The 27,185-nt window shown below is 39.4% G+C and overlaps 2 protein-coding genes and 1 long non-coding RNA gene across 6 annotated transcripts in view; 1 reads left to right on the forward strand and 2 right to left on the reverse strand.

Moving 5' to 3' along the window:
- Positions 1-5: 5 nt before the first annotated feature.
- Positions 6-11,159, reverse strand: LOC130927283 (uncharacterized). The gene is made up of 6 exons (XR_009066385.1): positions 10,967-11,159; positions 1,803-1,987; positions 1,529-1,701; positions 1,318-1,423; positions 199-314; positions 6-128 (listed from the first exon to the last, which is right to left on the reverse strand). It is a non-coding gene; the product is annotated as an uncharacterized LOC130927283 (long non-coding RNA).
- Positions 7,770-13,561, forward strand: LOC130927281 (triple functional domain protein-like). Of its 2 annotated transcripts, XM_057852991.1 has the most exons (8): positions 7,770-7,911; positions 8,152-8,221; positions 8,475-8,567; positions 8,730-8,841; positions 8,921-8,976; positions 9,459-9,556; positions 9,908-10,029; positions 12,296-13,561. In XM_057852991.1, the coding sequence occupies exons 1-7, from the start codon at positions 7,895-7,897 to the stop codon at positions 9,957-9,959; spliced, it is 498 nt and encodes a 165-aa protein (XP_057708974.1). In that variant the 5' UTR covers positions 7,770-7,894; the 3' UTR covers positions 9,960-10,029; positions 12,296-13,561. The 2 variants fall into 2 exon arrangements, 1 of the variants encoding a protein (XP_057708974.1); XR_009066383.1 differs by lacking the exons at positions 7,770-7,911; positions 8,152-8,221; positions 8,475-8,567; ... (2 more) ...; positions 9,459-9,556; positions 9,908-10,029 and adding an exon at positions 11,888-12,173.
- A 2,441-nt stretch (positions 13,562-16,002) lies between these two features.
- Positions 16,003-27,185, reverse strand: part of rbm44 (RNA binding motif protein 44) — a 45,344-nt gene continuing 34,161 nt past the window's right edge. Inside the window, exons 10-11 of one of the 3 annotated variants that reach the window (XM_057852990.1) lie at positions 26,509-26,582; positions 16,003-18,482 (exon numbers count right to left, since the gene is read on the reverse strand). In XM_057852990.1, the coding sequence (XP_057708973.1) occupies positions 18,171-18,482; positions 26,509-26,582 (386 nt within the window). In that variant the 3' untranslated portion in view covers positions 16,003-18,170. The remainder of the gene's footprint in view (positions 18,483-26,508; positions 26,583-27,185) is intronic. The other 2 variants (XM_057852988.1, XM_057852989.1) reach the window with 2 other exon arrangements.

The raw sequence follows: 27,185 nt of genomic DNA on the forward strand, positions 1-27,185 counted from the left end.
CCTACCTTGCTGATGATGTTAAAATCCTCCTCCTCCCTCAGCAGCTCCTGCCTGAAGCCGATACTTGAGCCGGTGGAGTAGTGTGTGGAGAAGTAAACCTCTCCCATGTCTTGAATTCTCTCCTGTGCCTGAAGACAAAAATTTGTTACAGTTTTGGTCAAGGATTCAAGTCACACAAATGATTTCTAATTCTGTCACCTGAATGGCACGGCGTTCAAATGCCAAATAACGCTGACAGTCGTCCAGTTGCTGCTTCCTGACATTCCACAAACAGAGGTCACGGTTTTCTCTCTCACACAGATCATTCAGGATGCCTGTAAAAAGAAAAAAAAACCTCACCCATTAGGGAAAGATTATATAGATGCAAGATGTTCCATTTAAATCATTACTATTATTATTATTATTAATATTATTATTAATCATTACAGCTTATATACTGTAAAACCTAGTACCGTTGGCAAGCTGTTTGAGCATTAACGTTAGAGAGTTATCATATTGTTATTTTAATATTTCTCTTTTTGAAAATATTTAGAATAAAGTGTAATTTATTAAAGTGTGAGTGAGTTTTAAAGTGCTTAATGTTGCCAACTTGGCAACTTTCTCGCTAAATCTGGCGACTTTTTGTTGTTGTTGTCAAAAGCAGCAACAACTCTACCAACAAGTTACCATGATTTTTTTTCTGTTGTGCTGGATTGTATTTCTGGTTCATTTGGTTTGGCAATGTTAAAAAAAAGTTAGGGTTCATTTGTAGTTCTAAACATATTTAGGGTGCTTTTTTTACTCACTTTTTGCTTCTCCCATGTTATTCCACTTTCCTACAGCGTCCATCACAATTAAATGCAAATTGCCTATTATGTAAATTAGGTGATGACACCATCTAGCAACTTTTAGGACATCCAATAGCTACTTTCCTTACTGGTTTACACAATTATTCGTCTATTACATTTGTGATCTGTTACTTATGCAAATATATACTTCTGGGAGATCAAATTATTAATATCAAGTGCCCCCCCCCCCATCAATTTTGAGTGTTCTTTAGAGCTATATATAGATAAGTAGCGTGGCGGGGTGGCGTGGCTCAGTGGTAGAGTAGTTGTCCCCCAAACCAGAGGTTGTGGGTTCGATTCTCCGCCCTGATGAACTCGTCTACGTGTCCTTGAGCAAGATACTGAACCACGTTGCTCCTGGTGCTGTGTCACCAGTAGGTAGATGGCGAGATAGTGTAAAGCGCTTTGAGCGCCTTGAAAGGTGGAAAAGCGCTATATAAGTATAACACTATTTACCATTTACCAAGTAAATGTTATCCCCCAAACTGACTTGTAACATGCTCTTCTTGGTCGTGACTCAGCCTTCCCATGGTTGCGCCGTTCCGCTCTACGTACTGCTGGAAGAGATCCGCAATTCCCTTGGTTAATTTGCAGGCCTGAATGACAGAAAACACAATTCCCTTGGTTAATTTGCAGGCCTGAATGACAGAAAACACAATCACGGAAGATTAGACATGTAACATTGTATGGACTATGCTTACATATTTAATGGTGTGATTTCAACCTTGAGGACGAATTCCTTATGCTTCAGGTGTTTACTGATCATGGAAGTCACATGATCAATCTGACCGCTGGAGCCAGGTTTGTCTGTTGCGCCGCACCAGTCCTCCGTTCTCTCATATTCCTCCTCCAGGCTTTCCAGCAAACGGCACACCTGCAAGTGGAAAATAAGTATGACTGTGAATATCAGGTGAATATAGTTTGAATGAACCAAGCATTTTAGGGCGGGAGACACTTCCAAAACGGTCTACCTACCTGTGCCCAGGTCTCGTGGAAAGCCAGAGAGCCGATGACCACTTTGCCTTTGCCGTCTGTTTCGCGCAGGAGCTGCAGCCAGTTAGTTGTCGTACTCTTAGCGTTGTTTCTTTTCAAGTCCGAGTCATTAGAAGTGGTCTTCCCTCAGCCTTGTGATGAACCAGCAGTAAGTTCTGGTGGGTACTCTGCGACGATAAGTTAAGCAAACATGGATGAGCAACCAATGATGGACACATTGAGTGGTTTGATTAACCACTGATTCTCAACTGTAAAACTATGAGGTACCATCAAGTGGGGTGCAGGAAAACATGCATTTGCGCAAGTTAGATGATTATTTGTTTACTTAAAATAATGTTCTTCTACAACCATTCATGTGACATTTGGTGAAAGGTAAAACCACAAAACCATACGTTGTAAGGATAGAATAGAGCCTACCATTATTGAGTATTTTAAAAAAAAATTATGTTCAGACTTGCATTTATCCCTTTTTACTTGCTGAATGTGCCGGTCCATTTCCCCTACCCCAAACGCACGTTTGATTGGCTAATGACTTGACCCTCCCGCCCCCTCCTCCCGCCACACAGACTAACTCACACACTCAAACAATCCCATCGAAAGAAATACAACATGCCGCCTCCTCCACCCCCTTCAAAGATAAGGGATATGTAATGTACAGTATATGTAAAAATATGATCAGATATGTAATGTAAAAAGATGTCAATATTGTGGAAGCGGGGGAAACAAGTCAAGCTAGCCGTCCCTCATTTGGCTCATTGTTTGCATTATATGCATTACCGTAATGCAACGTGGTGGCTTCAGAGTAGAGATGCACGATAATATCGGTCACCGATAATTATCGGCCGATAATGGCAATTATGACGTCACACAGATAATCTAGATAAAACGAAATTCAACCGATAATGCAATTCGATAATTATATACTTGTTTTAGCCTCCAAATGTGCGCAATCAACAGTTTTGTCCAATTCTGCTAGTTTTAAGGAGGTGTTTTAGCAGTGTAGTAATGTGATATATGTTAGGAATGGCTTACTTTTAAAGGCATTTTTGTGCAACTTGGGTGTTTACTCTCTAAATAATTTTTGCCAAAAGCTCATTGCAATTGTTTAGTTGTTGGAATTTACTACTTGTTCACATTTGATGTGGAAAAAAATAGCACTAAATTACATTTTTGCACAGTAACATTTGATCTTTGTATACTTTAAAATTTTACTTACATATTTGAATAGAATTATCGGCGTGACATTATCGGTTATCGGGTGGAAGGGGCAGGAAATTATTGGTTATCGATATCGGTTGAAAAATGTATTATCGTGCATCACCACTTCAGAGTGCAAGATCCAAGAATGGGTCCACTTTCAAGGGACACTGACATGAAAAAAAAAAATCTGTTAAATGAAATCACACATCAGAATTTCACGAGAGTACTTTGGTTGGAGTCTTGGGGAAGTCTGGATGCCTCAGATGGAGATCGGTCCTTGGATATCTCAGAAATTTTTTCATGAATTTTTTCTCAAATCACTTTTATATGACAATATTTTAGTTTGAGTCTAGGGGTGCTCCAGTGTCCCCCAGAAGTGGACCCATTCTTGGATAACTCCCCATGTTTTAATAAAGGGACTTGGACTTCAAAATGTTTCTTTAATAGTTTTTGAAAACAAAGGTTATAATCGAACGTTGCATCACGTGAACCAATTCACATAGAAGTTAGTATAAGTCAATACCAATTTATTTTGCTTTGATAATTTTGCCTATGAATTAGATTCATATTTGTGGGAAATGTGGCCCTGACCCCCGTTCAATATTCTGTTTGGTCTTATTTATGTCCCGTCCCAAGCAAAATGTGTCAGGTTATGCTGTTATATCGTCCCTACCAATGTTGACACCAACCTACGCCCTTGTGAAAAATGCTTTTTATATTATAAAATGTCATTGTGCTGAAAAACCACATTATGAAATCTAAAGGCCATGGTGGAAAAAGACATTAAAAAAAAATTTGTGAAAGACATTTTTATCTCAAAAATATGATTGTGCTGAAAAACATGATGAAATAAAAGGCATATTGTGAAAAAATGCATTATAAAATTTAAAAAACTTTGTGAAAAATGCTTTACATCTTGTAAAATCTTTTTCATAATAGTATTACTTTATTTTACAAATGATACAATTTGTCTGTTATTTATCAAAATTTTATTCATTTCAAAATGTTGTTTTTATTTATATAATTTTGAACCTTTTGGGGTTCCATACAAAATGGGTTGATGTTATTGCATGTAAAATGTTTGAAAAGTTTTTAATAATGACGAGTAAAATACATTTTAGAGAAGGAGAAAATGCCTATAAGTGCTCCCATCACATAGCAGAGGTTCGAAGGAGGTGGGGTCAAGGTCAAAATCCAGATCAAAGAGCATGACCAACTAAGAGCCTCATTGGCCAGCTCTTTGATGTCACGTGCAGCTTCACCTAGTCCTACAGCATCCAGCAGATGTCATTCAGTCAGATGCTGCAGTTGAAAAGCACGCGACTCATCTGTACACACGACTCACTTGGACAAACCTTTCTACCACGGGACACCTCGCATATCAACTTTTTGCACATCCTGAAAGCCTGGGAGGTAAGCTTGATTAACTTATTTGTATAGTTTAGTCACCGAGTGTTATAGGCTTGCCTGGCTCTGCCAGACTGTTCTCCCTGTATTTTTCAAACACTGAGAGTATAGTCTGGGAACCAGCCCATTAACGGCCTCTCGAGCAGGTGCAAAATCCATCGACAAATCAGATTCGTTTATTTGCGTGCCGTGTTCTAAACGAGCAACGTCACTCTTGCGCGTCGAAAGTCGTCTCCACGACAACACAGATGGTGAACGGGAGAGCCGAGAATATGTTCCAATCCACGGTAAAATCAGTTTTAAATTACCAAAAACACATCGACACGAGTCATTGACAACAGTCTGTCTCGCGCTAGCCATGTTGAATAAACTCCGCTCTCTTCGTATGTTTACTTCCGCGCACAAGTCCCTCGTCCTTCCCTCGTCATTTTACTAATGTCACGTCTGCCCGTCGCTGATTGGTCCACTCCGCTGCCTGTTTGCTGTGGCTTGCTCCACCCTGGAAATTGTATCCGCGTGAATGGTGGCCAGACTCAATAGACCCTACTCACATGACGTCACAACCATGCCTCCGCGCCATATTGTCCGTCTACTCGTCGTTTTGACGCATTACCGCTACGTAAATTCCTCCTATTATGGCGTGTTTTTCTGCTCGTTAACATTAATAATCAAAATGGTGAAGGCGTGTGTGGCGGTTGGTTGCAATACCAGAGAAGATAGACGGAGAGACTTGAAGTTCTACCGTATTCCGAGAGACCCGGACAGGAGAGCGAGATGGACTGCTGCAATTCGACGAGAAAACTGGGTTCCAAACGATTACCACGGATTATGTAGTAGTCATTTTATATCTGGTAAGATGCATTTAATATATATTTAGAGGGTTTTGGGCTGACAACCACAATTAATATCATTGTGAGGCTAATCGCCGACAACATACAGTTTCAAATTCAAGATGCTTATTTCTTCCACCATCATTACATTTTGAATAATATTTAGCTGGTACCAAGTGAAAGAAGCTGGCCTCGTCTATGGATCATCAGTTAAACAGGTGTGTCCAAACCTTTTGCAAAGGGGGCCAGATTTGGTGTGGTAAAAATGCAGGGGGCTACCTTGGCTGATTTACAAAGAACAATATATTTAAACAAATGTTAGCAAGCCCTTATGTGTGTCACATTTGCTTTATTATTTTTTTTAATTCATAATTTCAACAGTCTCGTCTTTGTGGCGTTCTCTTTCGACACTCGGGCTCTAGCGAAATACTGCTGCTGTAGATTCAAGTTGCTATAATTTCTCGCAGTGAACTTTTTTTTTTTTTTTTTGATTGTCGCCATTTTAGAAATCACACAGGGTAATGTTGCTTAGAGTGTTGCTCTTAATGTTTTTCAAAGTTTCGTGAGAATAGGCCGAGTTTCTGTGGAAAATATAGTTGTAGATATCAGGGTAGCAGATGTCAGGCAGAGAGGGCGAAGACAGCGGGTCGAAAAATATCGATTTAGGCATCAAATATGGATCTGGCGAATGGATAGACTGAAGCTTTTCCACATAAAGCCTTTTATGCAATGCAGCCAATGAGTTTACAGCGTCTGAAAGCACTGGGGCTTCCATGAATTGCTCTATAAACTGAACGACTAATTGAAACCATTAATTGAAACCATTGAGAATAGGGCTAAACAGAGACGGACAATATGGCGGCCGGATACAGCGACACGTCATTCTGTGACGTCGGTGAGTAGGGTCTATACTAGGCATGCTCATTTGAGTGCGTGTGATGGGAAAAAAAACAACTAAACAGAAATATCAAATAACGGTGTGAAAATGCTAGGATGCTAGCTTTTACTAACTTTAATTTGCAGCTTTTAGTGAGCTTCGTTCATGTTTGGTTCGTTATGCGTCGTGCCAAGTGGTCGCGATGTATTTTACATGAACCTTTTATTTATGACATTGTTTGACGGAAAAAATTGGTAGTTGCAGCCTGTTTCCATCGTCTGTGTTATTGTTTTTACCTAAATGTGCTTACCATTTAACTGACTGCTATCCGTCATTCACTTTTGTTGGGTCAAAAACAACATTTGGGATATACTGTAGCGTTGTGCTAAAGTTCAGCCGTTAACAGCTAAAATGTATATTTTGCATGCAGGTAGGTTATTATTAAATCCATCAAGATCATTAAACTGCTCGTGCTTGACGACAAATGCGAAGGGAGCTAGTTATCGTGTTTTATATTCAATCATTTGCACAGTATTTAATATCTGCAATTGTTATTTTCGAATGTTAAAGATGAATTGAGTAATTTAATCAGCAATGCGTGGTTTGGGACACCCCTCTCTTATACTTTGCCGGTGGTAAGTTCCAAGAACGTGTATGCGTATTTTTTTTTTGTAATAAACCACCACCAGCAAAAACAATTTAATTTGAACCACGGAAATATAGCATTCACATACGTTGACATCACGTTTTGGGTCATGCAGGCTACAACATTTGTTCTAAATGAATAAAAGCTATCATTTACATTAAAAAAAAAAAAAAAAAGATATTAGAAATGAATAACATGTTAGTATATATAAAATTGATAACATTAAAATGATTGAAAAACAGATACATTCTGGTTATTGCTCCAATAGCACTCTAAAGTTGCTTGGGGAAAAAATAATTATATTCATTCCCTGCCATTAACAACAATTTTAACTGGGAGGACTACCATACTCAATTTTCAGTCTTTTAACTTGACTTAATTTAACTGCCTTAGCCTCTGCCAGTCAAAGTTGATTGGACATCGAGTGTCGTCAATGCATGGCAGCCAATTCATTAAATAAGTGCTCCATACAGTTATCGAGCTCTGACCTACTAGGTGGCCCTGGAAGATTTTCACAGCACACTCGATGAGCTTTCGTGGCCCACCGTCACTGGTTCATCAAACCCCTTTATGTGCCCATCACTGGTCGCTTATTTATTTTTTCATCTACTTATTTTCTACAGAACACATAAAAGAGTGCTCTGTGGATTCAGCAGGCTCTGATATAGACACAGAACAGTTGAGCAACTTCGCCGAAAATATGGTGACCAGCACGTTGGAGCTCCAAATGGACATCAACCCTGCCACTGCGGACGCCCTCGACAAGAAGAAAAAAAAGTTGGCGCGCAGAAAAATGTATGTGACTAATTATGCCACTGATTAATTTAATAATGAAGTATGGCAGACAAGAACAGACACTCACACATTGTCTGTTTTCTTTTAGGTTTATTTTGAATGAGCTGATTCAAACCTAAGGGAATGCATCAACTTGAGTTTCTTTTCTCTTTAGTTTAAAAAAAAATTTTTTTTTAAAAAAGACAATCTCTACAAATAAGTTCATTTTTGTTTGGTATCATGCAGATTTACAGGAGGGAGATGTTGACAAAGGAGGAAGAGATCCCTCCAGGAACCGCCAATGTGAAGCACGTCATCTTTGGGACCATTTTGGAGCTGTATGAATTCCATCACAAAGTAAGCGTTAGCAGTGACCTTAAAAATGATTTACATCTTTACGTAGAGTGGACCAAGCTTAACAAGTAGCCTATTCCTGGTCAATTATCACATGTAAAACATTGCCTGACATGACCACAAGTTTGTTTGTATGTACTTTTCCACGTCATTGAGTCAGATGTATGCAAACTTTTAACAGCAATGGCCACCGCTCTTATTTTGAAATCTATTAACTGGGTTTCTTGTCCTATCTTTCTTCAGCATCTTTCTCAAAGAGCTGGAAAAATACGAACACTTCCCCGAATATGTCGAAAAGTGCTTTGTCACATGGGTATGTATGTCGCTTCCTCACTAACCATAATCATACTGAAAAATGATCGTCAATAATTCGAAGCATTTTTTAAATAGGCTGATAAATTCCAGCTATACGTCAAATACTTCATGAACAACGAAGAATCCACTCGGCTCATGGTGGAGCATGCTGTGAACTATTTTCATGTAAGTTAAACGTCACGGTGATCCAAAATGAAACTACAAGACATGGAACGTCATTGTCTTACATTCATTTCTCTCTTTCTCAACAGAAAATCCAGCAGACGCATGGACTCGCATACTCAGTCAACTCCTACCTGCTGAAGCCAGTGCAGAGAATCACAAAATATCCACTCTTGCTAAAGGTATGGGAAAAAAAAATATTATTCAGTAAACCAATATAAATCACAAAAGATGCATTCACAACATACTAGATGAAAACACTTTAAACCACTGTTCAACTTCAAAATTTGAGCTGTGGGAATAATGTCGTAATCCCTTTTTAAGTGTATTTTTGCTTATTTTAGGATCTGCTGGAATGCTATGAAGAAAGCAAAGCCGAACTCAAGAGAGTCTTGGATGTGACTCTGAGCATTCCCAAGAGAGCCAACGATGCCATGCATGTCTCCGTGCTGGAAGGTGCCTGAACACTTGAAAGATAAATTGGCTCATTGTTGAAGTTAAATTTGCTTACATTGCTTAATCTCTCTCCCTTCAGGTTTTGATGAAAGCATCGAGTCCCAAGGCGAGCTGCTCCTACAGGAGTCCTTCAAGGTGTGGGAACCAAAGATACGAACTCAGAATGGGGAAAAATAGGCAGCTTTGCCTTTTGAAGAAGTCCTTGGTGGTCTGCAATGTGGTCAAGGACGCCAAGGGGAAGAGCAGTTACATATATCAGAGAAAACTTAATATAAGTCATCTTTAGCACACTTTCTATCGATACAATCTTCTTTTCCTTTCAGGGGTGCCACAGCAAATCAGTTGACTCCATCTAACCCTGTCCTCTGCATGTTTCCTCTGCTCTCACTTCAACTACCTTCACGTCTCTTTAACTATATCCATAAGCCTCCACTTTGGTCGTCCTCTCGATCTCCTGCCTGGCATATGGAAATCCAGCATCCTTTTGCCAATATACTTACAATCACATGCCCAAGCCAACTCAGTCTGGCCTCTCTTTCTCTCCAAATCCTCCAACATTTGCTGTCCGTCTGACTTGCTCATTTTCACTAAAGGCAATCACTTCATTTCTTCCTTAGATAAACGACATAAAGCTCACAGAGCAACTGAAGGGAGACCCCTGCCAATTTCTTTCTCGTTGGGCCGAAGCTGGACATCGAGCAGGATTGTTCCGAAGGTTAGACGTTCTTCCTCTCCTCTTTTCCTCCTTTAGTGTGAGATTTCCACACACTGCTCTCACAGGTTATAAACCACTTTGACATGATGCCGAGCATTGTTGTCCACCTCAACTTTTCTTTTTTCCTTTAACGTTCTTCTCTGTGTATGTTTTTAGCCTCGACTGTAATTTTTTTTCATCAACATGAATCAATTTTTTGTAACCGTAGAACATCATATATTAGGTAAAACTCCACCGAATTAAGGTAGTTATGTGTTTTGTTCAGACTTTTGTGGTAAGAAAGAGTGAAAATTCTGAAAAGTGGCGGATTTCCAAACGGCATTAACCTTCGACCGTCTTTCTTATCAATAGGCTTCCACTGCTGAGATCAAGATGGACTGGATCCAACATATCCGGTAGCTGATCCAGGAGCACACCATCCACCTGGGGGAGGCACTCAAAAGTTGCACAGACAAGCTCCACAAAAGTCGAAGGTAACCAAGGAAACTTCTATACCAGGGGTCATGAATTAAAAATCCTCTGGGTCCGAAATTAAGAAATTACAACAATCTCGGGTCCGGAAATATTTTTAATGCTTCTTTTTTTCCCCAAAAATACAAACGTATCTTTACGTGGCCATGCTGATAATTACAATATTCAAAAATGTAAATAAAATTAAAAAAAAATATTATAAGTAATAAATAATATTTAATAATAATTAATTAGTAATAAATAATAAAGCGATCATATTGAGCCCTTAATTCCGATATTTTTTGAGAACGGATGGCAGAGTTCATATGGAAACCTTGCGAAAAAGCTGCGTGCTTCGTCTCATAGTGCCTTTTCAAATTGCTGCTTTTTACAAGCGCTACCGTTGTTCAGCCATTCATTACTAAACGTCAATACAATGCTCAGCGCGCCTGTGCAAGCATCCGCACGCATGCGCACATCGGTCAGAAGCGGCAAGTACTCACTATTTTTGTTTTTATTTAGTTTTTTAGAACCTTTTCATTGCCTCAAAAATACTTTTTGCGTGTATTACCCTCTCATACTTTTAACCATTGTGGTTTTTTGTGTTAGCTTTGAAGCAGTTGACCACATTAGTCACATAGCGTATTTAAACCGTCCTTATTTGGTATAACTGCATTTAAGTATTTTCTTAAGGCATTTTAGTACGTTCTGCCTGTATGCATCCAAACAAAACAAGTTTAGAGCGAACGGTATTACTTTGGGTGTCAAATTCGACTCATGTAGGATGTTTCGCCGATGTAGCAGATTTTGGCAGAACACCGTCTCTGAACAGATAAGGCATGATAGCGGTCTTGTGCTGCCGCCAGGTAAAATGAACAAAAATGTGTTGGTCTACTCCTCCTTAAACACTCCCTTTTCTGCATCAATCTTGCGTAGTTTTGAGCACGCCATTTGCCGTACCTTTTCGCCTGTTCCTCCAACTCCATTCGGCTCAGTTTTTGGCTGTCACTCCGCGGAGTCTGGAAAGCGAGTGTGAGACATGCTGTTCTAAAAATAACTTTCAAATGCTTCACTCCCATTGGCTGGCTCACGCACGTCACCGCTAAGGTTTTTGTTTGTTGCCCAACTCCGCTCTCCAAACCCGCAGAAAAAAATGATTTTTGTTGTTGCAACGTGTATTAGTCCGGACAGCTTGAGATCCGGTCCAGACGGCTTGGGGGTCCTCGGTCCGCGGTTCCGTGACCTCTGTTCTATACTATTCAGGGGCTTACTGGTTTCCAACAACTGACAAAAAGTGGTGCCTTTTGTAATGAACAGCACATCTGTTTGTCGGTCTTATACTGTTCTCACGTTTTCATTTCTTTCGATCAACTTCAATTATGACTTTGATTTGAATTACTGGATTCTTCTTTATGTGTCAAGTTGGGGAATGTCACTGCTGAACTAAAGGAAATCACGTGACTTTAACATAGCCTATTTGCTTTAATCAGATTGATGTTTACAATTGGAGGATTTGTTTTTTTTTTTTTTTACGGAAATTAATGAAATACTTGATACAGAGACTGTTTGGGACCATCCAAAATACATGTTTGTTAATTTGCTAGTACAGCTAACTAATACAAGTCTACAGTAAACACCGAGTGTTAAATACCGATTTTGTCTTGCTTCACCCACATAATAACTTGAATGACGGCTATTGTTACCTGGGAATGGCTTTAAACTTCGAGATTTGGATTTAATCATGATTTATTATTTGCACATACAGCATTGTGAATTACTTTCCTCACTGGAATAGAGTCGGAATAGGGAATGGGACGTACTACGTCACTGTTTGGACGCGCCTCCATGCTGGCAATATGATTTACTTCCGGTTCGGCAGAGTCAATGCGGATTGTAACGTGTGATAGTGCTAAGCTAACTCTTTCGGTGTTTTAGAAAGAAAATATGGGTGCTTATTGTTGCGTTACCGGGTGCAACAGCATCTCCTACGACAAAAAAAGGGGTTAGGAAAAATGGACTCACTTTTCACCGTTTTCCTGCATGGAGGACCAAATATCAGATCACGAAGGTACGACGGATGGCTGGATTGCAGCGGTTCGTCGGAAAAGCATTTCTTATGATCATATTTCTGCTGGAATGAGAGTGTGTTCCTGTCATCTCTACTCTTGTAAATTGAACGATTTATCCACTTTTGGTTTCAATACGTTTTTCTTTTTTTACACCGTTGTGTAAATCTGCCTCGGTAGCAATGCTCGCCTACTACGACTCACCTACCTGTTGTGTTCCTAGGTAAACCTGCTGACAACACATCCCGATTTGTCACCATCTCTCTTCTTGGATCATTTGACAAAGAAAATTTGTTCAATGGAGTGGTTCCATTTGTCCTGTGTCGGACTCAAACAAGCCCCTGCTGCAGACGCCATCTGGGTCTGCCCTTCTCGTCGATGAACTGCAGGCTTTTAACTTGTGAAAATGCAAGAACTGTAATGCACATATTTATTCTGCCTGGCTATTTAACTATGGCCAGTGACGTATTATTATTATTATTATTTTTTAAACCACTTTGACAAAGACACGTTTCATTGTAATGTTGAATTTATATATTCTATTATTATTTTTAAATTATAATATTCTTATTTGCACTTATGGAGACTTTAGACTGTCAATTCAAATAGTGTTGGAAAAGTTGCAATACCTAAAATAGAAATGCAAGAACTGTAAAGTACATATTTTTACACCTTTATTTACCTAAGGCCACTGGATGTTTTTTAACTGCTTTGAAAAAATACAGGTTTTGTTGTGATCTTGTATTTATATAGTATATAGCTTTTTATAATGTATTATGTATTATAATATTTGCTGCCCCCTGCCAGAGTGTGGGCCATTTTGTACTAAAAGGATTTTAAACTGTCAGTTCAAATACTGTGTTGGAGACTAGTACTTGCAATACTTAAAATGGAAATGCAAGAACTTTAAAGCACATATTTATCCTGTCTGGCAATTTACCCAAGGCCAGTAAATAGTGTTTTAAACTGCTTTGACAAAGACACGTTTATTGTGATCTTGTATTTGTGTATTACTTATAATTATATAATATTTGCTGCCACCGTCAGAGGGTGGGCCTTGTTTGCACTAATTTAAAGATTTTAAACTGTCAATTAAAATATCGTATTGGAGAAATTGCATTACTTGAAATAAATCTATTGCAACTTATCAGTCACAGTTCTTGTCTACAACACTGTCCAAAAATTGTCAATGCATATTCCAAATAGAATAACAAAATTAAGTCACCTGACTTTGTAATTATTACACCTGTTTATTATGAAGACCTGAAGTAAACAACAAGCAGTTACAGTTTGTCAAGAAGTTGTTCAAGTCATGTTTTGGTATTCATATTTTATTGACTTTTCACAACAACACTTGGGATCGTGTTTGTAAGAGCAGAGCAAACTGAAGTTTCAGCGTGCACTCTTCGCCTTTCCAACCTCTCATAACGCTCCGATGTGGTGCGCTTGACCTCAGAATAACCCAAGAAGAGATATGGTGACCAATCGGGACGTGTTGTCAGCATTTCATATGCAGGTTTTCCTAGTACCACAACAGGTAGGTGAGGAGGAGTAGGTTAGCATTGCTACCGAGGCAGATTTACACAACAGTAAAAAAAAACACACAAAAAAACCGTATTGAAACCAAAACGGATAAATCGTTCAATTTACAAGAGTAGAGATGAGGGGAATACTCTCATTCCAGCAGAAATATGATCATAAGAAATGCTTTTCCGACGAACCGCTGCAATCCAGCCATCAGTCGTGCCTTCGTGATCTGATATTTGGTCCTCCATGCAGGAAAACGGTGAAAAGTGAGTCCAGTTTTCCTCGCCCTTTTTTTAGTCGTAGGAGAAGCTGTTGCACCCGGTAACACAACAATACACACCCATAATTTCTTTCTAAAACACCGAAAGAGTTAGCTTAGCACGACCACACGTTACAATCCGCATTGAGTCTGCCGACCCGGAAGTGAATCATATTGCCAGCATGGAGGCGCGTCCAAACAATGACGTAGTACGTCCCATTCCGAAAACATTACGAAGATGAAGGTGAAAGTGGAAGAAAGATTGAGGCCTGCTACATTGGAGGACTCTGGCACACATATTACCTGGTACAAAGAAAAGTGGGGCTCTCAAGGTCTGACATACAAATGGGAACTTGCATGAACTTAACACATTGACAAGATCCTCGTAAATGGAAACCAAGGAAAACAACTTTGGACTATTTTTAAAAAATCAAGTTTTAATATATGTATATATACTGTATATAATTTGCGTTGTTTTTGTTAACTTTTTGAAAAATATATTTTTGTATATAGTTGGATACAGTTATGTATTTTACAAAATAAAATGTCATTGTTCTTTGCAAGGAATGCGTTTGTGGTGGCTTGAATTGGTAGAAGAAATGAGGATTTGGTATTTCAGGTTTTTTTTCTAATGCTTTTGATGCATTTAACACGACTCCTCAAAAATGCATATCACCGCCCTAAATATTTAAAAATGTCTGAATACAAAGCTGTCTCCTTTTGAAAACTTTCATGAGAGTTCATCAAAGTAAAATGCAGTTTTTTCCTACACTTTTAAGGGCCATGAAAGGGGTTGTGAGATGCAATTTGTTTGTACCATCATGTGTTGAGTTCTGTTCAGATAAGTGTTCTCAAATAAGTCTGCACCAAATTGTTTCCGTGTTTTATTATTATCCTATTATCCACTTGGGGTCGCCATCCTCCCAGAAACTAAAAATTTAATCCCTCCACGATGGTTAACAAGACCTGTCTCAAACCATTAAAACTCCGGGAAGAAATGCTTCTCTCATGCAATACATACATGTTTAAAAATTTAAATTAGTACAATTTAAATTAATAGAAACACAAATAGACGCTGGTTACGTTCCAAGTAAAACTCTTTTTTTCATTGTGCTTAACTTGCTGCATGCCATTGATGGCTATTAAACCAGAGGATAAACAGTCTCAAATAATATGCGTCCACCTCTATCTTTGTGTATGATTTGGAAAAAAAAAAAAAAAAAAAAAAAAGAAGCAAAAATAACGGGTAATAGAGGACTATCGATGGTACTTGTAAAGTAAATACTGTAATTTAATGGTCGGACTTCATTTTTCCATTTGGGGTGGGGGACTAAGAAAAAGCCCATGCTTGCAGTAAATATGAGCAATTATAAAGTATATATATAAATATATATGGCGGAAAACAGTAAGGACTGAAAAAGCAGTTTCTGCTCTTGCACCCCTCTTTAAAATAAACCGCTGTAATTTAAGCCAAAAGAACTGTTTTGTTTGATGGAACAATATGTCTTTATGCCGCCATAGCAGATTCATGGCACAATAAGCCCCCAAAATATTTTTAATTTGTCCGTTTTACCCTGGAAACCCCCGATTACAGACGTCGCGCAACCACTTTTATTTCAACCTTGACATAAAAGGGTAAGAATTTGCATTTTTTAAAATTCGAAATGTCTGTCATTTTTACCTTAGAATCCTTAATTAATGTATAATATTTAGTTTAAAAAAAAAAAGACTTTAAAATATGCAAGTGAATAATTTTTTAAACTTTTAAATTATGTCAATGAAAAAATTGGCGTCTGTAAAAAAATAACTGATACAGTGGGGAGAACAAGTATTTGATACACTGCCGATTTTGCTGGTTTTCCCACTTTCAAAGCATGTAGAGGTCTAATTTGTATCATAAGTTGTCTTCAACTGTGAGGGACGGAATCTAATACAAAAACCCCCAGAAAATAACGTTGTGTGATTTTTAAATAATAAATTTGCATTTAATTGCATGAAATAAGTATTTGATACATCACAAAAATCAAACTTAATATTTGGTACAGAAACCTTTGTTTGCTATTACAGATACCAAACGTTTCCTGCAGTCCTTGACAAGGTTAGCACACACTGCAGCAGGGATTTTGGCCCACTCCTTCAAGCAGGTCTTCTCCAGAGCCTTCAGATTTGGGGCTGCTGCCAGGCAACACGGACTTTCAGCTCCCTCCATAGATTTTCTATCAGGTTCAGATCTGGTGACTGGCCAGGCCACTCCAGGACCTTATGATGCTTCTTACGGAGCCACTCTTTAGTTGCCTTGGCTGTGTGCTTTGGGTCGTTGTCATGCTGGAAGACCCAGCCACGACCCATCTTCAGGGCTCTAACTGAAGGAAGGAGGTTGTCAGCCAAGATCTGGCGATACATAGCCTGATCCATCCTCCTCTCAATATGGTGCAGTCGTCCTGTACCCTTGGCAGAGAAGCAGCCCCAAAAAATGATGTTTCCTCCTCCATGTTTCACGGTTGGGATGGTGTTCTTGGGGTTGTACTCATCCTTCTTTTTCCTCCAAACATGACGAGCCGAGTTTAGACCAACAAGTTCAAGTTTGGTCTCATCCGACCACATGACCTTCTCCCATTGCTCCTCTGGATCATCGAGATGGTCAGTGGCAAACTTCAGACGTGTCTGGACATGCACTGGCTTCAGCAGAGGGACCTTGCGTGCGCTGTAGGATTTTAATCCATGGCGGCGTAATGTGTTTCCGATGGTTTTCTTCGAGACTGTGGTTCCAGCTCTCTTCAGGTCATTGACCAGGTCCTGCCGTGTAGTTCTGGGCTGATCCCTCACCTTGCTCATGATCAGTAATGCCCCACGAGGTGAGATCTTGCATGGAGCCCCAGAACGAGGCAGATTGACCGTCAACTTCAACTTCTTCCGTTTTCTCATAATCGCTCCAACAGTTGTACCTTTTCACCAAGCTGCTTGCTTATTTTCCTGTAGCCCATCCCAGCCTTGTGCAGGTCTATTATTTTATCCTTGATGTCCTTACACAGCTCTTTGGTCTTGGCCATTGTGGAGAGGTTGGAGTTTGTTTGTTTGAGCATGTGAACAGGTGTCTTTTATACAGGTAACAAGTTCAAACAGGTGCAGGTACTTCCGGTAATGAGTGGAGAACAGGAGGGGTTCTTAAAAAAGAACTAAGAGCCGAAATATTTACTAGTTGGTAATGTATGAACTACTTATTTCATGCAGTTAAATACCAATTTATTATTTAAAAAATATACAATGTGATTTTCTGGATTTTTGTATTAGATTCCGTCCCTCACAGTTGAAGAGAACTTATGATAACAAATTACAGACCTCTACATGGCTTGCAAGTGGGAAAACCAGCAAAATCGTCAGTGTATCAAATACTTGTTCTCCCCACTGTATATACCTCATACCAATCAATTAATTGTATTTTTTCGTTACTGTCGCATTTTCCCCAATATTTTAGATAATCAATCAAAACAAAGAAAAAAATGAAAAAAGAAAAAAAAAAGTTTAAAAGGGTAAATATATGAAAATGAAAATCTCAACCACTCCTTCATGTCTGCAATAGCTGCATCGCGACCCTTGTTATATTACTGTGTTTCACCCATAAAATCCGCCAAAAATCCGGCTGTGGCCATTCACATATATGTCTTGACACTCGGTGATACATGCTACATGGAGTTTTGGGATCAAAAAGAGGTAAGTACGCGATATTGCGTTAAAATTGTGGCGTTTTTAATTATGCTCTCACGTGCTCTCACCATTTAAAAAAATTCTAAATTTTTCTTCCCCCAGAAAATTGAGATTTTAAGCTTTCCAATCATGTATCACACATGAATATAGGCCAATTTTAAAATTTGGCCAAATTGGGGGTCTCAAAGCGTAACTTTAAGTCAACTGCGTGTTTTCCGCCATATATCATGATAGTGAAGTTTATGCCAAAATACAAACGTGTTCATGAACAACCTTTCACTGAACGCGATTATGCACAACACTGGTTGTCGATGAGTTACGAATATTAAAATAAACTGTATAGAACCAACATGTCGTTTTACTCTGTGTTCCCTTTAAATTTAGCAATATTATTTTGAAGTCACGCCACTCAAGTACAATTTTTGGCTACTCATCTTAGTGTTAGTGTGGTATCAGGCTCTGATAATATAACATGCTGGCAGAGGAAAAACGTGAAAAAAATCATCATGATATCACAATGTTTTCGGTTGGATTCAAAACAAATGTTTCACCAAATTTGTAACCAAGTAGAAGATATGTATCATGACTTTCCTTTGAACAAAAATGTTCATTTGTTTGTGAAAATGTTTTCTTCAGGTGGCATCACATTTGCTGGCCTGCTAAGGAGGTCAGATGCCATTTGTATGATTATGTTGAGGGGCAAGAAGCAAATATCACTTTTGTAATGTTCCCACAGCTCCATCAGAGCAGCGACAATATTCTGCCTTGCCACATCAGGGTGCATCCGCGTCAGCTCGGTCATCAGGGTGTCAAACGCAACCATGGCGCTGTATTGCTCTTGCACAAAGGTTGCTCTTGGCTTGGATGTACTGCTGACGCCGAAGCTTTTTGAAATACAAGGTACAGTCTGGGTGTTCGCCTGAAAAAATTGAGAATTTTTAACTTCATACAAGGTTCTTTCAGGTTTCAACAAGTGAACTTCAAGACTTTTAAATATCTTTTTAAGGCTACTTAGGGCAAAATTTAATACCAATTCTGTGGCAAACTTCATAGTGAACCTGTTAAAAAAATCTAACTCCTAAAATGTAAATTTTACAGGTTAAGGTTCACACTATGCAGGCTTTGTCAAACAAAAGAGCACTTAAACAAGCAATCGAGCAGCAACCCCCCCACACACTCCTGCGGAGTCACTGCCTAGGTGTGAAGGGGGGGGGGGTCACTCTGGATAGCTGCAATTAGCATCTTGAATATTAGCAAATCCAGGGCTCCCTTTGCTTTGTTAAACACAGAGGAACAAGGAGATGGCCAGTCGCCGTGTTCTACGATACGATTGGTGGGTCTTGCAGAGGAATTGGCTCACTCTCATGTGGGCGCAAAGAAGGCACAGAAGTAAAAATTGCTTCGGCAACATCTCCAACACCTAGTCACGGGAAAAGGGCCAAGTGTCATATGTCACCACATAAAAAATGTTTTGTTTTTTATTACACCGTCCCTTGTACACTGCTGGCCAAAAGTACTGGCACCCCTGCAATTCTGTCAGATAATGCTCAATAACTCCCAGAAAATGATTGCAATTACAAATGCTTTGGGAGCAATACCTCCAGTTATTTTGCTTGCAATTAAAAAATACAAAAGAGAATTGAAAAAAACATTTAAATCACGATCACTTTACACAAAACTCCAAAAATGGGCCGGACGAAAGTATTGGTACCCTTTAAAAAATCATGTGATGCTTCTCTAACTTGTGTAATTAACAGCACCTGTTACTTACATGTGGCACATAACAGGTGGTAGCAATAATTAAATCACACTTCCAGCCAGTTAAAATGGATTAAACTCGACTCAACCTTTGTCCTGTGTCCCAATGTGTATCACATTGACCGTGGAGAAAAGGAAGAAGACCAAAGAACTGTCTGAGGACTTGAGAAGCAAAATTGTGAGGAAGCATGGACCATCTCAAGGCATCCATCTCCAAAGACCTGAATGTTTCTGTGTCTACCATGTGCAGTCTCATCAATAGGTGTAGAGCTCATGGCATTGTGGCTAACCTCCCTAGATGTGGACGGAAAAGAAAAGTGACGAGACATTTCAACGAAAGATTGTGTGGATGGTGGATAAAGAACCTCGACTAACATCCAAACAAGTTTAAGCTGTCCTGCAGTCCGGCATCTGAATGAAAAGGGACCTTATGTTAGGATACACAGGAAGATCCCACTTCTGATCCAGAGACATAAAAAAAGCCACGCTGGAGTTTGCCAAAACTTACCTGCGAAAGCCAAAAACGTTTTGGAAGCAAGCTTTCGCGTCAGATGAGACCAAAGTAGAGCTTTTTGGGAAAAGGCATGATTATAGAGTTTATAGGGAAATAAAACGAGGCCGTCTCAGAAAAGAACATGGTCCCCACAGTCAAAAATGGCGGAGGTTCCCTGATGTTTTGGGATTGCTTTGCTACCTCTGGCACTGGACTTCTTGACCATGTGAATGGCATTATGAAGTTTGAAGACTACCTACAAATTTTGCAGCATAATGTAGGGCCCAGTGTGAGAAAGCTGGGTCTCCCTCAGAGGTCATGGGTCTTCCAGCAGGACAATGACCCAAAACACACTTCAAAAAGCACTAGAAAACGGTTTGAGAAAAAGCACTGGTGACTTCTAAAGTGGCTTGCAATGAGTCCAGACCTGAATCCCATAGAACACCTGTGGACAGATCTGAAAATGGCAGTTTGGAGAAGGCACCCTTCAAATCTCAGAGACCTGGAGCAGTTGGCCAAAGAAGAATGGTATAAAATTCCAGCAGAGCATTGTAAGAAACTCATTGATGGATACCCGGAAGCGGTTGTTCGCAGTTATTTTGTCTAAAGGTTGTGCTACCAAGTATTAAACTGAGGGTGCCAATACTTTTGTCCGGCCCATTTTTGGAGTTTTGTGTAAAATGATAATGTTTTATTCATTTTTTTCATTCTCTTTTGTGTATTTTCATTGCAAGCAAAATAACTGGAGGTATTGCTCCCAAAGCATTTGTAATTGCAATCATTTTCTGGGAGAAATTGAGCATTATCTGACAGAATTGCAGGGTTGCCTATACTTTTGGCCAGCAGTGTAGTTATATAAAGGAAAATTAGCCTGGATTGTTATGCTTACTGAAGGAAATCTAAATTTGTTTTGTTAACTGATCATTGTCTCGACTATATATTTTAACTCATTTGCTTCCAAAAACATATAAATATGTTCTATTTTTAATTGTTTCAGTGTCCCAAAAACGTATTCATACTTCTTTTACGTTTTTTTTTTTTTTTTTTTTTTTTTTACAAATATGCATTTCTAGGTTCTATTGCACCTAAACTACAATGCCCAATGCTCAAAACTCATTGTAAAGCAATATAACTGGCCAAAGGAGGGCAGTGGCGCATTTTGTAAGAACTCATCTCTGCCAAGAATGGAAGTGAAGAAAAATAGTCAGGAAACAGGAGTTGGAGGTATCTTGTGAAGACGAGTGAGAATTTGAGAAAAATGTGGAGAACGATCGGGGGAAAAAAAGGCAAACAACACTGGAGGAGTGTTTTGAAAAGAAAACTAAACCATCGTCAAAGAAGGATAAAAAAAAAATCTATCTTGATGAGACAGACGGTGACGGCGATTACAGAGTCAGGCTCCACACGCGTTCTGCGAAGATCACGTTGCGTTACTCCTGAGCCCGAGGTTGAAACCAACGATGAATATGATGAAAAAAGTGAGACCGATCTAGATCCGGACACATGAGATTACTGGGAGCCACTTCATTCAACTGGGAGCAGCCGAGAGCCTTCCCCGTTGTTATGTGCGCAAATTGTTCAACAGTTCAATAGTTTAGTTATGTGTAAATAAATTTTTATTTTGTGATCAAAAGCTCTATTTGTCTAGTTGTTTATGTTATTTTATAGAACGAAAACATTATTCAGATGTTTGGGATGTCACAAAAGCGAAAAATAGCTGTGTTAAAGTCAAAGTTATGTTTGTTATGTTTACAAAAAGCTCAATTTCTCTGTTTTTTCATCATAAATTGGAAAATTGCTCAAACTAAGCTATTTTCCAGTGCTGATTTCTGAAGAATGGAAAAAGATAGGAACTTTTTTTTCCGCTGAAAGAAGAGAGTCTAATCTTTCATTTGGTGGGTTCCATGTTTATATAGCAATAGAACTAGGGCTGTCAAACGATTAAAATTTTTAATCGAGTTAATTACAGCTTAAAAATTAATTAATCGTAATTAATCGCAATTAATCGCAATTCAAACCATCTATAAAATATGCCATATTTTTCTGTAAATTATATATATATTCTGTAAAATAAATTGTTGGAATGGAAAGATAAGACACAAGATGGATATATACATTCAACATACGGTACATAAGGACTGTAGTGGGCATTTCACTCTACTGTCATTTAAATCTGTCTATGCTGTCCTCACTCCGAAGCGTCTACTTTTTCCAAAGCTAGACAGCTAGTGAACGACGCCTTAATAATCAGACTTCTTCCTTTTTCATCTGATTTATTAATAAAATGGTCTCAAACCATTGTCCTCTTTAGACCATCGTAAAACTACAAAAAAAAGTACACAAGCATTGCATTAGCAACAATGTTAGCTTAGCACGCAATACAGGTTCACTAAACATAAACAAAAAGCGTCTCATACAAAAAATATAACTTTTCGCTTAATAACATAATATGTACATTCTTTACAAAAACCATACTCAGTGACAAATCTTGTCCAAGGATCATATAAGCACAACATTACAACGTAGGCGTCAGCCCGAGATGTCGTGCAGCCATATTGAACTGGCAAGAAAACAATAAACCATGTCGCAAAGCAACCACAAGAGTTCGCTGTTAGACAGCACAAAAAGCCTTGCTGTAAAACTTACCAAAAGGCAGAATACTGTCTGAGCGGGACATGTGCGTTAATTGCGTCAAATATTTTAACGTGATTAATTAAAAAAATTAATTACCGCCCGTTAACGCGATAATTTTGACAGCCCTAAAGAGAACATAATTTTCTGTGGGCCTTGCAAAATCAGTCAAAATCCAGTGAAACAGCCGGGAGCGAAGGGTTTTGCTCTGGTGAAAATGGCTGTGACTAGTGAATGAGTTAAGATTGTTTCTAAAAGATAAGTGTTTATCCATCCACAAGACAGTAAGACGGGAAGTAGGGTGCTGCAGCACCCCCTGGTGTTGGGGAGAAAAAAAAGTGTTCAGCTAGTTTCTTTTTTTGTTGTTGTTAAAAATAAGGATAAATAAAACATATTTTAACAACAGTGTATTTAACCTCAGGGATTAAATACAGCTAGGCCCCCAGGTAACAACGTACCCGACTTCTGCGATTTCAACCTTACGACGGCCTTTTAGAGTTCAAATTTTTTAAGTTTGTCCGACTTAGAAAAAATAAAAAATGTTTCTGCATTTCAAAGAGTGTTTTAATGCAGGCAAGCAGTTGCAGGTTTCCAACTGAAAAACATTTGGTTTGAACTGGGCTTGAAGGTGTGTCACGATTCTATCATCTCACACCACGAGACAGAATCGCGACAGTTGTGAGTTTCATTATTTCGGTTTTAATATGCGTATCGTTACAGGCTTAGTAGATATCCTCATTTCCATGCTATTTCATACACTGTATTCAGTGCTCTCCATAATTATTGGCACCCCTGAAAAAGATGTGTTTTTTAGCTTCTAATAATTTTTTAAAAATTCAAATAATATGGGACCTTAATGGAAAAAAAGACAAGTGCATTCATTCAGTGGGGAAAAAATCCCACCTAAAGAAAAAATTATTTGACATCAAATAGTATGTGTCACAATTATTAGCACCCCTGGTGTTAATACTGGACTCATCTGACTTTTTCGTTGTCTGTCATTTTGACTGACAGGGTCATAAAAATCCGGTCATAATCTATTTTTACCCGTCACTTAAATTTTTAAAATGATGATAATGACATTGTGGTGACCCTTTGTTTGGCATAATTCACCTTCCATACATGTGTGTCCATTTGGCCGAGCGCGTTAGCAGCTACGACACAGTCACGTGACAGAGACACTTAAGAGTCGCGCGCGTTCCGGCTTGAACAGAGAGCTCACAGAGAGCAGCAGGGCAACAGCGGCTGGACACAGCAATTCGAGCTAACAAGACTCTTAACATTGCATACCGCTTCAACATATTCAATAGTATTTAGTTTTCATTCATTTTAAATTAATATTCTGTCCGAACAAGCTTAACAGAGAATCCACACCGTGCCATCACACATCAAGCAGATGAATATGTAACTTTTTCTCCGCAGTGACAAAAACAGCTGACTGTGGCCCCAGTAGGTAAGGCTACATATGGAACAATGAAATGAACAATTCACCTGCTGTGGCCTGAACGGAGTCTTACACCTTCCTCCTGGTGCGCATGGACTTGAATTGCGTGCCCGCTTGTGCAGTCCCTGTTTTTTCACCTCTTTTATCAACACCTTTGTCCTTTTGGGGCTTTTTGAAGAAACTTCGGACACTCAGTTGCCTTGACATTTTTCAGAGTAAAGGCGGTAACACACCAGCAACATCAACGTCGCGTCAACGATCCCGCCGCAATAACGCACCAATGACGCTCGGCATCAATTTCCATAGGACGCGTTTCACGAGCAGTGCGTCTGTGGAGAGTCTGTGGAGCGGCTCGATCGGTTCACGCGAGGATTGCAAGATCGCGCGAGAATAGCGGGTATTAAAAGGCAATAAAAAAACAACACTTTGCCTTTCAGACCCCACGTATTGGCCAGCTCTCTTTTTGAAAGAAAGAAGAAAAAAGAAGTCATGTGCTAAAGCAAAAAGCAATCCCAATGACAAAGATTTTAACATTTTTTTTCTTATGAACAGTTTTCCAAGCTTTATTGATGTTTTTTCTCAAGTTAAAGCACCACGCAAGAATTAATTTAATTGTGTAGCAGGATTTGTGTATTATTCGTATTAATTGCAGATGTTTTAGCTCATTTTGTATAGTAAGTTCCGATTGCATATTATTTTGAAAATCGACCGGATCCACCGTATTTTTACACGAGTGACTTCCGGCCGGCCCGATCCTACCTAGTAGTATTGACGCAGGGGGGGCGCGTCTCGCATCAAAAAACAAACACTGCTGTTCTTTTCGCGTGCGTCGCGTTTAGCGCTTCTGGGACGCGTCTAACACGCGGACGCACTGCGAGTGGTGTGCATTGGCTGACTGACTTTAACGGCCGCGTTTCGAAGCGTAATCGCGGCGAGATCGTTGACGCGACGTTCACGTTGCTGGTGTGTTTGAGCCTTTCGGCCAACGACGTCATGCATCAAGAGAGACAATAGCTAATTAATATGCTCACTCGCCACCCTGTGGTCTGAGGTGTGAATTGCAACCTGTCAAAATGACAGGTGGACTTCAGTTTTTTCTGTCACCGTTTTAAAAAATCGGTCAACGACGGAAAATATTCGGTTAACGCGACCCCTGCATCTGACCAAAGCACACGGTCCCAGTTGAAGCCTGGGACCGTCTGTATTTTTGTGTGAGACCAAGATTGAGCTTTTTGGCAACAAACAATCTAAGTGGGTCTGGCGTGCCATGAAAGATGCGCATTCTAAAAAGCATCTCATACCCACTGTGAAGTATGGGGGTGGGTCAGTGATACTGTGGGGCTGTTTCGCTTCCAAAGGCCCTGGGAACCTTGTTAGGGTGCATGGCATCATGAATGCTTTGAAATACCAGGACATTTTAAATCAAAATCTGTTGCCCTCTGCCCGAAAGCTGAAGATGGGTCGTCACTGGGTCTTTCAGCAAGACAATGACCCTAAACTTAAGGCCAAATCTACACAGAAATGGTTCACCAGACACAAAATCAAGCTACTCTGTTTAATAGTTAATTTTCTGAGATTCTTCCAGTCAGCTGATCGTCGCCTCCACCAGCTGGCTGTTTCCCCTCCCACTGTGATGACAGCTGATCGACGCAGGACGGACCGACGACGTCACCGCCGCTGATTGGCCACGGAAAAAGGCGCCAAGCTTCTTAAACCTGCCGCTGTCAACGTTCTGAGAGGTCGCAATTTGGCAGCATTCTGTCGCGTTCCTCCTCGCTAGCTGTTTGCTCGCCATTCACGCTCGTTTGCATTTTGATCGCTAGTTTGATACACTCCCGCTTTTTCGGTGAGGTCTTTTGTGTTTATTCATTATTGGATTGTTTTTGTTCACCACTGTAAATAAGAGCACTGAAGCAAGTAAGGGTATGTCACCATTTCTGTTCAACCCGTTTTCTCCTGTTTTGTATAGAGTAGGAAGTTAGATTAGAAGCTGTCTTTTCTTTGTTCCTTTTACATGATCAGGGCTTAGTTAGCGGGTGGGGTTTGAGTGTAATTCCTTTTGTTTGTTGTTTTGGCCTGGGCTTACCCTGAAGTCACGCTTCCTCGGCATTTTTGTACATATTCATTGCGAGTTTGATTATTGTGTAAATAAATTTGTGTCCACTTGTACATTTGTGTGGATTGTTTTATGTTACGCCTTTCGCGAGCCATCTTTGGCACGTAACATACTCCCATGGCCATCTCAGTCCCCAGACCTTGTTTTGTTGGCAAAAGGGGGTTGTACAAAGTATTAACACCAGGGGTGCTAATAATTTTGACACACATTATTTGATGTCAAATAATTTTTCCTTTATGTGGGATTTTTTCCCCACTGAATGAATGCGCTTGTATTGAAGGTTGGATTTTTCTCCCCCCCCCCCATTAAGGTCCCATATTATTTGAATATTAAAAAATGATTAGAAGCTAAATAACACATCTTTTTCAAGGGTGCCAATAATTATGGAGGGCACTGTATTTCTGTACTATGGATTAAAAATTTGTCTTAAAACAAAACAAAAACACACTGGTCACATGAATCTCAGCTGACCAGTTAATCTGAAACAACATGAATGGACTCACCTCAGTTACATTGTTGGCTGTGTTAGGAACAGTGAATCCAGGAGTCATTTTCTTCTCCTTGGCCAATTCTGCGTCTGCCAGTACACAATTATCAATAGTTTGACAAGAAATGCATATACCTGCATGCACCTGTGCATAAGTGCACCAGCTAAAAAATGTAAAACTCATGAGTTAAAAAACATAAATTACAGTATTTTCTGCACTGTAAGGCGCACCGGATTATAAGGTGCACCTTCAATGAATGACATATTTTAAAACGTTTTCCATATATAAGGCGCTCCGCATCATAAGGCGCATAGAATAAACGCTACAGTAGAGGCTAGGGTTATTTCATGCATCCATTAGACGGTGCTGCGCTAAAGGGAATGTCAACAAAACAGCAACACAACAGCAAGGTAAAACATGTAGTACAACATTTATATCACATAGTGGAGAGGAACTTTTTTCTTTTCCACAGTCACCCATTTTGTGTTAGATGGGTTATAATTTTTCCACTGTTTTGCAATGTATACATTGTATTTGACCAGAGCATGTATAAAGGCCAAAAATGTCTATGACTATACGTGCTGCCTATGTTAAATGATCAAATATGAAACTATTTATTCAAATTTATTGGGGGAAGTTTTTTGTCTTTTGGTCTGAAAATGTTGATTTATAATTGTTCAGTGAAGAAAACA

This window comes from Corythoichthys intestinalis, chromosome 12, assembly GCF_030265065.1.
Source record: "Corythoichthys intestinalis isolate RoL2023-P3 chromosome 12, ASM3026506v1, whole genome shotgun sequence".
NCBI classification, from domain to species: Eukaryota; Metazoa; Chordata; class Actinopteri; order Syngnathiformes; family Syngnathidae; genus Corythoichthys; species Corythoichthys intestinalis.

Bases quoted from the DNA above. Each gene is read 5' to 3' on its own strand.
- LOC130927281 (XM_057852991.1), top strand. The intron at 8,222-8,474 runs GTATGTATGTCG...CTTTCTCAACAG, and splicing joins AAAAGTGCTTTGTCACATGG to AAAATCCAGCAGACGCATGG. The intron at 8,842-8,920 runs GTGCCTGAACAC...CTCTCCCTTCAG, and splicing joins GCATGTCTCCGTGCTGGAAG to GTTTTGATGAAAGCATCGAG.